Source organism: Ammospiza caudacuta, chromosome 4 (assembly GCF_027887145.1).
Source record: "Ammospiza caudacuta isolate bAmmCau1 chromosome 4, bAmmCau1.pri, whole genome shotgun sequence".
NCBI lineage: Eukaryota > Metazoa > Chordata > Aves > Passeriformes > Passerellidae > Ammospiza > Ammospiza caudacuta.
Window position 1 is genome coordinate 16,373,831 of NC_080596.1, and position 13,355 is coordinate 16,387,185.

A 13,355-nucleotide genomic window follows, 5' to 3' on the forward strand; every position below is an offset into this window, starting at 1 on the left:
ATAAGGTTAACAGAAACATGTATTCTAAGGTGCAAAAAAGTGGGTTCTGACTTGTCATAGCTTGGCCAGGACAAGCCCATGAAACCACTCCCTGACCACTTTGTTCCGGTCTGCAAAACCGACAGGTAGAGAGAAGAAAACAGAATTGATTTGTTGCAGTGTTTGTGGCCCAAACTTTCATTCTACATACAGTGGCATTGTTGTTGGCATTTAAAATATTTCTTTATTATTCTACTGCTTATATCTCTGAATTACTTTGAAGCCAGAGTATTTTTACCATTTTTTTTCACTAATCCAATACCTCACTAATATTTTAGCTTGCTGGAATGTCCTTCTATATGAACAGGTTTCACTGAATTGCAGGCAGGATGTTTTTGAAATAAGAAAGCATCTTTTGTAAATGCTTGAGCAAATACTCTCAAGGACAGCCACATGCTGAGGATGCTGCCAAAGAAGAAAGGACGCAACCAGACTGCACTGGCAGGATGTTCTTTTCTGACTCAAGGAAATCCAGGAAAAAACCCAACCCCAAACCAAATAGAAAAAAAAAAAAATGAACCACACAATCCCACCCCTGATCAAAAAAAAAAAAAAAAAAAAGTCAAGGGTGAACTGTCTCAAGTTGTGTCAAGTTATTATTTCTATTTGTCAGACAGAATTTCTTTCTTCCATAGTATCCAAGACCAGTGAAATTGAATAAAAAAGGGAGGAGAGAAAGTAAAATGAATTTTTAAAGTAGTTTTCAAGTGCCCATGTACCAAGAACACTGAAGAAATTGAGACTAAGTTGATGAAAGCCTCTCTGAAATGAGAGCACAAATGTGAATTCAGGTTTGCTGATCACCTGAATGATAGATTCCATAATATGGACTCAAAATTACAGGGAAGAAATGTTTTTCCAACAAATAAAAATGGTAGTTCATCAATCTAAACACACTATGCACAAAATTATAAATATTTATGTGTACAAAGGATGTTTTAGAAGTTGATAATTTTCATATTAGAAAGGATGAATTTTTTTCACTAAATTATCTAGAAAATAGTTGCTCATAAATTAATTTTCTATCCAGTTGCTCATTGTAGTGATTCAATACGCTGTTTAAAATGCAGTTTGTCACAGCTAATATCCTTATTAGGGCTTAATAGTCCTTTATTAAGCAATGTAATGCTGTTTGTTGTTGAGAGATTTACAAAAAAACCTAATGTCCAGTATCATATATATATATGTAATGAAATATAAATTGTCAATCAGCTTTATGCAAAGCAACTAACATTTTGCAATTTTTGTTGAAGTCTGGACAAGCAAACCCTTTAATCACATTCCAAACAAAACAAAACCAATCTACTGCCATGATGTTTTTATGGGCAATTGTTTACATTTCTAAGAATGCATTGAAAGAGGACAAAAATATTTGTCTTGATATTTTTCCCTTTATAAATGCTGCAGCTTGAACTATGTCACTTGTTATTTTCTTTTTTGCACTGGGAGGGTGTTATGGGAGCTGTGGAAAGCTGCATACATCCCTACAGCATGGATGTTAAAATGATTGTCTCCATCCTTGAGAAAGTTGAACTTGCAGAAAGAAAATAAACACAGCAAAACAACAAGGACAATGATGAACTTGCAGAAAGTAGGTGTGAAAATCTGGTGAGCTAACTGATGATTTTGGAGGTGGGAAAACTCACCCGGATGATGAAGGTTCCATTTGACCCCAGTAAATACAGGAAAATCCTGATACACTTTCTCTCCAAAGCAGCAAGTATTAATTCAGACTATTTAAGAAGGTCTTAATCAGAGAATCCGTAAAATTGTCAGCCTTAGAGATGCTCAAAACTCCCGTGGACAGCATTCCAACAACCTGCTCTAACATTTACCCTGCTCCACAGAGCTGCCACCCAAGGCTCCCTTCAGACCTAAATTGTTCCAGAATACAGTGAAGTGATCCCAGGAAGGCCACTGCTCCTGCTTCTCCTCTTCTTCCTCTTGGAGACACCTCTCTGGGGGATTTATGAGCCTCTATGGGGCAAGAGCAGACTTCACAGCCTGTAAAGCCAGGGAGGTCTGGAGAAGCAAACAAGTCACAACATTCATGACAGAGGAGAAAAATGAAAGAAAATTAATGGGTTGCACACCCTTAACTTCTTGTTTTTGCAAGGTTGATGATCTGCCTCACTGAGCCACGTGGACATCCAATATATTTAGGGGATGGTTTTTCATCCAACCTCAATGGAAGTCCTTTAAGAGAGGGGTTTTAATTCCACTTCACCTTCAACATGCCCCTTTTCTTGGATGTCAACTGAATGCAGCACTACTAAGTCTGTGATAAAGCCTTTTTCTCAAAAATAGCCCCACAGTTATCACTGCCTGGTTTCTTCTTGGGATCAAAGCTGTGCTGCCCTGACCCAAAGGAGGATGGGTTTAAAACTTGGTGCATTTTACACAGGACTGTGGGTTAACTGTGGTGGACAGCTACGCACCACACAGCCAAAACCACCTGCAGCAAAGTGAAAGTCAGCAGCAAACAGGCGAAGGTTATACTGGGTGAAGCTGTGCATATTGCTTTTTATGGCTATAGGAAGACAAAGTCTGGCTTCAGAGGTGATTATGTCCCCCAAGCAAGAGAAACTGCAAAATGCTAGACTGGCACAGTTTAGGAACAGTAAAGGTGAGCCCAAGATTAAGGCAACATGGTATAAAAGAGGGAAAGCATTGGAAAGACGACATAATAGTACAAATAACTTTGGGGAAGAAGCTCAAGAAAATGTTTGCCCCATTCATTTCCCTATTATCACACATTTTAAAGATGAAGCTACAAACTAAGACTGATTGAGGTTAACAACATGCTACATATTAAGATTGATATAATTTAACATTCCTGGCATCCCTGGAAACTGATGTGAGATGGCATAACATAACCTGTGGGTCCTAGGCATGTTCCCTCCTGGGTGCTGCAAAAATTAATTGGATCCTGGCCAGAACCAGGACAATTTGCTACATGCTTCGAGAATCTAAGACTTAAAAGTACAAAATACAGTTGTTGTTTACTCTGATGAAATTCTCAGACATGTCAATAATTTGGATAAAATATCTGGTTTGAAGCAATCTTTTTACATTCTTTACTATACCCCCTAATAAAGTTAAAAATAGGAGGGAAAAGCTGTTGGGCACAGAAGACCTTCATGCTTGGAAACAGAAGGAGCAATACTCAAGCTAAATAGCAGAAAAGAACAATTACGCTGAGTTTAACTTGGTTGTGTTAATTAATTAGACAATCAAAGAGAAACATCTGTTTGTAGCTGTGCTACAGATGTGGATGATAAAGTCAAGCAATAAATTCCAGCCTTAGAGGAGGCAGGGAGGGAGAGCAAGAGAATGATTGCTTTTCAAAAGTTCCATTCCCTCAACCCAGAGTCTCTATGTGGGATGATTTTTAGCCAGTGACTTTAATAGTGACTTTAAATTCCAAGCTTTGATAATAATCTTTTAGTTCCTCAATGAAAACCGAGTTTTAAAGATCCAGTATTTTTGTAAAGAAGCTTTCTTTTGGGACAAATTACAGAAAATGTTATTGAAAGAACAGAAAAGTTTTATTCAGATCTTAAATACGGCACTCTAATTCAATACATGTGAAGAAGAAAAAGTTGTGTTCAGTGGGCTGTTTACAAGGAAGTAGCGGTCCTAGCTCAGCTTTTCATAATTTTACCCATTCCCACCACCTCATTAGGACACCACTGGTAAATAAGATAGATTTTCTCTCCAATTAAAAGTGTGGATTCTGTGGCTTTTTTGTGGCTTCTGTCTATTTCAGGATAGAAATTATATCGAACTATGATACACTGGTCTGCTGCACTTATTTTGCTTGTTCTAAATATAAAAATGCAAAAAAAGCTAGGATGAAATGAAAAAGCAAAAGCAAACCAGAAAGCTTTGGATTATTTTCCTGGTCAGCTAAATCCTCTTTACCCCTTAGCATGTACAGAAACTTCCTAGCCAGGGTACTATACAGAAAATACTGGGCAAAAAAAAGGCTTTTGCGGTTAGAGAAGCTAATCACTACAGGGATTTACAACACAAATTGGAGGTCTGTGGGAGCTGGAGGGGTTTAGCCTGGAGAAAAGGAGACTCAGGGGGACATAATTGCTCTCTACAAGCTCGTGACAGGAGGTTATGGCAAGGTGGTAATTGGCCTCTTCTCCCAAGAAACAAACCATAGGATGAGAGGAAATGGCCTCAAGTTGTGCCAGGGGTGAATTACTTTGGATATAGAAAAAAAATCCCTTCACTGAAAGGGTTGTGAAGCTTTGGAGCAGGCTGCCCAGGGGAATGGTGCAGTCACCATCCCTGGAGACATTAGCAGATGTTAGAGACACGTGGCACTTTGGGACATGGTTTAGTGGTGGCCTTGGCAGAGCTGGGTTAATGGTTGGACTTGATGATTTGAAAGGTCTTTTCCAATCTAAACCATTCTGTGAAGAGAGTTTTGAAATCAGGTAATTATATGGGTGGTTAGAATTCATAAAGCATACGGAAATGACCTCCGTGTCTACTCATCAAAAATTTCTGAACACACTGGAATATAATACTCTCATAGCGACACTCCATTCAATAGGACTCTACATTCAATAAAATTTCCCTCTTTCTCCACTGAAAGTAGTGAGAGAAAAAGAAAGAAAAGAAAAAAAGAAAGCGAGAAATGAAGCTCAGCTGTGGGCAAGACTGTCCGTGTGTGCTTGACACTGACTCTAGAAACAGTGGACAGGCACATTAAATGATTCCAATAGCCCAGGCTGAGTCTTGGCAATCTCATGAAGCAAATATTCACTGTGACACTTTAAAAACTCCCATTCCCCTGCAAATGTTCAGAAACTGCTCCCCAAACTGAAATTCACACTTATTACTAGATTTCTCAACTTCCTTCCAATGGCTGCTGGATGACCAAGCATGGCCATTATAACCAACAAGAAACACTAAGTCTGATAACCTAGAACCAAATATTTTCAAGCACAAGATGCTATTGTCTTGCTGCTAGGCAAAATTGCTTTTTCCTCGACTGAAAAAATAATGAATGGCCCCCTTTTATACGTTAGGTATTTTGCATTTCCTTTCCCAAAAGATTTTGGTGAAATATGCAGTCCCAAATACTTGATTTCCTCAACTGCTTTATTGATTGCTGTTTTGGGGAATTTATTTGGCTAGGAACAGCACAGCAGCTTGTTATTTTAATCGAACAACAATGTACATTATTCATGTTAGAGTCAATGACCAGCATTTAATTGAAACATTTAATTCCTTCATTGCAGAAATTCTCCCACTATCAACAGTAATAACATTGCTGCAAAACATAACACAGCCCCCACCCCTTAATAAAACTAAAACATAGATGAGGGATTGAAATCTACAAGATCTTGGATAAGTAAATATTGTGCCAAGTAAATGGGCTGTGTAACTCTATTGGCACCAAAGCCCACCATTCTCTGATCCTGTGCTTTTCAAACAGATTGATTAGAAAGTCAGTTGTACTAACAGAAGTGTCACCTTTCCTACAGCAAAAAATTAATTCACATCCCAGAAACTGAGTACAATATTAAGTGGATTTTACATTTGGCCTATTCTTATCTATGTGTAGTCTGTCTCTTTTTTGATCTGTTTATAGTCATCAATCAGACATTAAATTTGTCTTTTAGTTACAGTACTTCAAAGAGTATTTTTCCCTCCTGAGTGAAATGGTAACTTCCAGATTTATTATGATTTTTAGTTTAGTCCTACTTACAAGAAATGAACAAAGAAAGTTAGCCCCTCTTCCTCCCATTTCTCAGCAATGGGACTAAAACTCCTTTCGAAGCAATCTATGGCAATGGTCTATTAGAATGCTGCCAAGCTTTGTGTATTGATTTTAATCCACAATAATTAATGCAGGTACCAGCTCCTGAACCGTATGAAAGGAATATGGATTGAGATTGGAATTGATTGGGGTGCTTCAGTGTGTGTCTAAAGAGTACAATGGTGGCTTTAATGCAGATAGTTCAGACACCTGAATTAGCACAAGTGTGGCGTGGGTGCATTAACCTGCTGGCAGCTACACTGCCCTCCCTCCAGCAGCCTTGCACGGGCTCCTGTTCATAAGGAGCTGTGCCACACAGCTCACCTCCTTTTCTACCGTGTGTAGTGGGGAAGGATAATTGCAGCCAGAGTAAGAGCCTCTTTCTGTTTCAAAGTCAAATTTCTGTGAACTGTGTGAATTGCTCTGGAATGCAAATGTGCCCACAGAGCAGATGGGTAAGGGTCAGCAAGAGGATAAAAGCCCTGAGAGACAGCCCTTGACACAGAGAGGAGTTAGCCTGGTCCTACCAGGCTCGGCACTGCACCTACCTTGCTGTCAAGCTGCAGCCCCAGCCAGGTCCCAAAACATTTGAATTGCTTGATAACCACCTTATCTAGTATATAGTACCTGCTACCTTAGAAAAATGGGTTGAGAATAACAATAATTGAAAAAAAAAAAGGTGCTGGGTTTCCCAGCAGGCTGTGAGATTAAAGCTTGTCAAATGAATGATCCCAGTAGTGAGTAAGTATAAGGTTTATGACCTGTTTTAATACAAGCTAGGTAGCTCAAAGGGACATAAAACAGCTATTAAAAAAGGCCTGTGCCCAGTCAGTAGCAATTTAAACTTGGCCCTTGTACAGGTGTGGTGGTTGTAAGAGGAATATGAAGACAGGTTCTGCCTCTGTCAAGGAATATTAGTTTCTGTTTTTTGTAATAATGATTTGAATTGTTGGTATTTTGGGTACTACTGCAGTCCAATATACCGATAGATAGATAGACAGACAGACAGACAGACAGACAGATAGATAGATAGATATACACAGTATAATGCATACCTCAGTTGTAATAATTTTTCTTAAAAGATTGTGGATACTAGGGCAGAGATAGAGCTGCCTGATGGAATGAAGAGATTTTACAGAAGTCCACAGCATTCAGATATGAAAATGGGGGAATGGAATCAGGATTGCATGAGAAAAGTGATCACCAAAAATATTGGGAGAAATTATAAGAAGCATTATCTATGAGACTATTGAACACTTTTATAAAATATTTATTCAATATTTAGTGAGGTATCCTGCACATAATCTTTCCTGATGTTGATCTTTATTGTACAGTCATACACTGATGCTTCTGCCCTGACATTTATAATGCTTTATCATTTCTGTTTTTTCCTCTGCATATGCTTAAACACTGTCTTATTTCATCTTCCTTATGCCTGTCCTTTCCACAGTCACTCTGAAAGTTACTCCAGCTTTGGAAAAAACTTTTTTTTTAACTTCCTTTAAGCCAGTATTGGAATTCAAATCCCAAAGACAGTTTCAGCTTTTAAAATCAAGCCTTAGCTTCATATCTTATGTTTCATCTCTGAGTGGTAAATTCAATAGAAAAAGGGACTGAAGATGCAGACCTCCTGCCAGCTCAATGTCCCTAAAGACATTGTCTGCTTTCAAATTTCTTTCTTTTCTAATCTGGGCAACAAATGCTCATGAATTAAATACCAACCACTGAGAATTAAACTAGTCCACATACGATAACATTTTCCATGGTTCAAATGGGGTTTCTTAATTTTTTTTTCTTTCTATGCTTATCTACCCTTTTGCCTTTCACTACATCACATCCCACAGTGCCCACCTGCAGCCCAGGGTGACCAACCTGCAGCTCTGTGCAGGTAACCTGGGTAATAACTCTTGAGATACTGTGTACAGGGATGTATGGCAGAGCATAATTCAGCATGGCGTGCTGTTATCTGTCTTTCCTTTATCCTGCCTGCCTTCTCAGGACCCTCCAGATATGAAAATACATTCCTGTTTGGGAGCTGTTTTGAATTTTCATGTAGAGTCACAAGTATCTTTTGCGCCATTAGGATATTATACCTCATGCATTTTCAGGAATGGCTCTGTACTTTTCAGTCAAGGTTTTAATGCTTTAAAACAGAGAAATTCCAACTTTTTTCCTTTTTTGAACAACAGGGGCTTTTTAAGAAAATACAATTCTACAAATACCTGCTGGCCTATTCATCGTCAAATGGACCAAATCTCATTCCATTTCCAATTTCTTAATATTCATATGAATAATTCAGTAATTGCTGTGGCTAATACAATGATATTATGAGAATATCTGCTGCATTTTAGGTCTTTTTAAATAAAACTGAAAAACTGGAAAAGAGAAGAAATTGAGACAGCCAAAATGGATAGTTAGCTAAATTTTTTCTTGGGCAATTGTTCATTCAAGACACTCTGAAATTGTTTGGAACAGCTATGCTGACCTTTGATTGAGCTACATTTCAGAAACTCAGAATACATTTCAGAAATTCACCAGCAAGTGACTTGAACTTAAGAGCAACTTGTCAAACACAAAGTTCAGACTTCAGCTTCATGTATGGAAGCAGTCCAAGACAGAGATATCTGATTTTTAAGTTAGACAAAATAAGCCTTTTCTAAAAGTGTAGAAAGTGTGGTACTAGTCCAACTCAGATTAAAGCATTGAATTATGTGTAGACAAACATGACCATAGTTCTCCTCAGAATAAACCAGAAAGAAATATTTCTTATTGCTATTTAAGCAAAGGAGTGCATTCACATGTACTGCAGAAGAGCCAGGATTCTCTGCCAAGTGAAACCAGATGATTTCCAGTTTGGGGCTACGCTGTATTCTGCCATACTCACAAAGAGATTTGGGTTAAGGTCTGCAGGTACATAGCTCATAATTATTACACTGACTTAGGGAAAGGAATTAGTAGATGCATGTGGACGATGGGAATTGTTCAGCATTTGCTTTTTGAAACATGGAGGAAATAAATCACAGTAATTTATAATTCCCAGACTCCAGAAGGTTTAATTTCATTAGTATAACACAATATAAACCCAGGTGTTGCAATTTGCTATTCTCTCAAATTCTACTGCAATTTAAAATAAATGTCCTTTTCAACCTGAAGGCATAACAAAATGAAATTTGAAGAGGAGAAGAGGTGCTATCTAAAAAGGCATGAGAGATTTGAACTTTTAACAACTTTTAACTTTTAATTTACAAATTAATGTAAACTTCTCGACTCTCAATGAAAAAGAAACCTATTAATATTCAAAGGTATTACTATTTAATTTTAACACTTGTTTCCCTGGATCAAGATAATTTTGTTAGAAAATGGCAGAATTAATAACAATAACTAATAATTCACAGTTGGTATAGATTCTTTACTTTTAACTGAAATGTACTGACTAAATTGAAGAACTGGGAGACAGATGGAAGAGAAAATAAAGATCACCACTAAAATAAAGTTAATTGGTGAAATCCCTCCTGCTCTCACATCCAAGGTAAGAATCAAACATTTTCATCATACAGGTTAAATACAAATCTCCAGTATTGTCCTTCCCAGAAGATATAAAACTAGTGAGGAGACTGAAATGCCCTGTGCTGTGTTGAACTTTAAATTTCTGTCTTTGCTTTTATAATTACTGTAGAATCCTACCAGCATAGGCAATTATTTTTGTGTATCTTTGCAATTTGATATATATCCATGCTATAATAATGTGAAAGAAGAAGCTCTCTGTCAAGGTAACAAAGATAACTGGGGATAAAGCAGGAACAGTGGGGAGAGAGGGAAGAACTACTACTAAAAACAATGCTAATATTCTAATTCAAATTGATTTTTCTAGGCAAAATCCACAGATCATTTTTGTCAACAGATAATTATACTGAACCAACTAATAGGAGTATCAGGCAAAACAGAGACCAACCACTGCCACCATGATACTATTGTGATGAACATGCAATTAAAGTATAATCTTCTCCCTCTCTATTACTCCTTTCTTTTTTCTTTTTCTTTTTTTTTTTTCCTCCGTGCATTCATTCCTTGCCTGCCTTTTGCTGCTGTTTAGTTCGGCTTTGGGTTCTTTTTTACGTTTGTGGGGTTTTTTTGCTTGTGGTTGTCTGGTTTGTTTTGTCTTGTAGATACTACCACAGGAAGTTTTTTAATGCACTAAGAGCTGGAACAGAATGTTCACCCTGACAGGTAAAGGTGTCTAAATACCCATAAAATAATTGGAGGGGTATTAAACTACTCTGTCTATGGCACTAACATGCTCTGGTGATTTCACTTGCCACCCCTGACCCTTTATCATGCACTGTCAGCAATGCAAACCCTGAAAACTCCTCATCTTGCTGTTAATAAAAAAGTGCTGGGCCTTTAGACACAGAACTCAAACACAAGTAGAGAGCAGCAAGAGAGAAATAGCTCAATCTAACCTTGACAGCTCTGCAGCCCTGGATCAACTTTGTATTTGGGCATTGGTCCAAAGAGGGTTATACATCTCATATTATTTTCTTCCTTCTTTTCCCTCACTCTTAAAAACTTCTCCTCAAGCTAGGTTTATGGCAGGGAATACACTGGCCTCATAACATGAATTCCTATCCTGGTAGACATTGTCTGTTCAGCTTGAAACAAGAATTTTTCTTAACACAGGGGAAGAACCTGGCTGACAAAAAGCAAGCATGGGACAGTGGATGTTTTACTGTTTTACCAAACTAACATTACTTGACCAAAGCTGACCTTGAACATTTTCTGAGTGTGACAATTTGTGTTAGACTGCACACAATTTGCCAAGGTGATTGGAATTGAATTATTTAGAGCTTCAGCTAGGTAGCTTTAGCTAACAGTTGAAGCTTGCCCTTTATCAGCTCACATGCTTGTGTTACCTAATTTAGAATGTGCCTGTGGAAGAAACAGGTTCTAATGTGTTTGATTCACTCTGAAAAGTGCTGTACTGATAAACAATTTTATTTTGTGGAAAATATCCATCTTTCTGGGGTTTTTTTGACCAGCTTAAATCAGAGCCTCTAACACAAACTACTTTCTTGGTAAAACCGCGCATTTAGTAAAAAGATGTGGCAAAAGGAAGAAAATGCATTCCTGCTAGTGCAGAAGGATGAGCATCTGCTTACCAGCACAGTCACCACACGCAGAACCACTCCTCTCATGTTGTTCTCCAGCTTTCTGTCTGTTAGTGACCCATTCAGACCAGTTACAGGATTCCAGCAGCCAAGCTAAAAGAGAAAACAAAAATCATTTCCTCATTTGCCCATAAAACTTTGCTAGTCATTCCTGCTAGGTGTCTTTAAGCAGGAAAGCATGAAATAGACAGAATACCTTCTGGACTCAATGGGATGGAAACAGAGAATGGCTTGTGCACAGATTCATTTGAAATTGAAAGTGAAGCAATTAAGGATATCAGGTTTTGATTTTAAATACCAGTGTGCAATGGATGACAGCATCCAGGATTTGGGGTTATATGAGTTGCTTTAAAAGAAGTCAGAGAGGATATCAGTATTAGTGAAAGATATATAAAAAGTACTGTACCTGTAGCAATATTTCTACCTTACTTTCATTAATACACTAATTGGAGAAATAATAGCTACCATCATTTTAGCACGCTCTTTGTTCTAGCCCATCATTGCTAGTGGAACTATGACAAAAGGAATTACACCAGCTTTAATTAAAGCTTATACTACTAATTGGTAATGAAACAGCAGTGATTTTAAGCCAGTTTAAAAATCACATTTAAAGATGATTGAGGAAAAGACCATTGGATCGGCACATCATAGAATTGAGAGGGTACTGCAATAGACTATGCAGAAAAAAGTTCATCTATGCCTCTCTTTGCATTGGTGCTATTGCAGTTCTTGAGCTTCTGTGGGTGAAGCATTTGCTCAGGAATGTGTTTAGGATTATCTGTCTTTCAATCTGGGTGTAGTAGATACTAACTTGTAATTCAGCTTCTCTGAAAATGTAACTTGCCTTGGTTTTTGTATGATGGCAGATGCTTTTTTTTTAAGCAGATTTTTTTTTTAAGCATAGAGAAACAAATCAATCAACCATACATCCCTTAGCACGACACACCAGGACAACCAGCTGAATTTTTGAAATTCATTACCACCCTCAGCTGTCCTGCACAATTACCAGTGCTAAATCCAAAACCCAACAGGAGGACAATGCCTGACTTGAAAGGACTTTGGAGCAGAGTCTCAATTAGGGCAGGTAAACCAATTGCCTATGTGAAATCATTACACAGCCAACGGGACAGACAGGCACCTGCAGCTACCAGTTCTTGCTCTGAATCACTTCTCCATGGACTGTCAATGAAACCTTTCCAGGGATGCTCATCCTCTGACTCCTATTTAAAGGAACAAAAGGTCTTGCTTCCTCTGATAAACCGAGACTAACATCAGTAGGGTATTGTTGGGTCCAGTGGCCTCTACTAAAACTATTCTCTTGGAGAATTCAGCACCATAATCTGAGAGAAACATAAACTGTAAAACATGGAAAATATTACTGCAATTTCACACAGAGTCATAGAAATGGCAGGTTGCCTCAAACCATCTGAAAGGGTTTGTAAAGAAGGGAGCTTTGCTGACTGTGCTTGAACAGGAATTTACAGACATCATTATTTTCAGCACTTCATGTGAAAAGGCTTTGTATATGTGTTTCATAGATCTTTCAAAGTGAAACAGAAGATAAAGAACAGGATTTAAGTAAACATATTTAACAACTTTAGAAGTGGGTAATCTGAAATATTTGTTCTCTTCATTACATCTATTAGACTAAAGCAACTCCTAAATTTTAAAATTTCAATATATTTATAACAATTCTTTGAAGATGCCTTCTTAAGAAATGAATGTCTCAAAGAGTAAAAATTAAAAACTTTCTGCAATTATTGGTTTGTCTTAATGGTCTCACAGGTCTTTTCCAATCTAAGTGATCCCATGATTCTAGGCTTCCCAGAGAAAGGTGGCCTTAAAACAATGTCATCACTTCTCTCTGCTGCTTTCAGGAGTACTCACAGCTAATTCTTGCCCTTCTGAAGTCAAGGTTATCCTTCAGACCGGTAATGAGCGAGGATAATGCTGAACATATTTGTAATCACAAGTAATGACTGAATCAAGAATCTACGAGATCCAAACCACAGAGAAACTGAAAGCAGCAACAGGATAGAAGGAGAAACAAAACCAGGAGGTGTCCAATGAATCTCTTGAAATTGCTCATCTTTCCTATGGCTGCTTCCAAATAAAAGCATGAATTATCCCATGAATTGGTTTCCCCATTTTGTTTTCCCATCTGATCACAAAGACCATCAAGAGATCACAGCAGCCCTCTCTGCTTGTTCTGCTCCTCCACAGTGTATCCAGCTGCTCTCTAGTCATGGATGGACTACTGACACATTCCAGGTCCTCACCACTCCCCTGAAAAAGCCCTGCAACACTTTGAGTGGAACAACCCAAATGCTGGAGTGTATGGCCTATAATGGAACAGTGAAATGCAGCAA

General features: G+C 38.0%; 1 protein-coding gene across 2 annotated transcripts in view; it reads right to left on the reverse strand.

Moving 5' to 3' along the window:
* The window catches only part of GRID2 (glutamate ionotropic receptor delta type subunit 2), a 677,452-nt gene that overhangs the window by 128,741 nt on the left and 535,356 nt on the right, over positions 1-13,355 (reverse strand). For both annotated transcript variants that reach the window (XM_058803526.1, XM_058803525.1), the window contains one exon: positions 10,978-11,079. In XM_058803526.1, the coding sequence (XP_058659509.1) occupies positions 10,978-11,079 (102 nt within the window). The remainder of the gene's footprint in view (positions 1-10,977; positions 11,080-13,355) is intronic.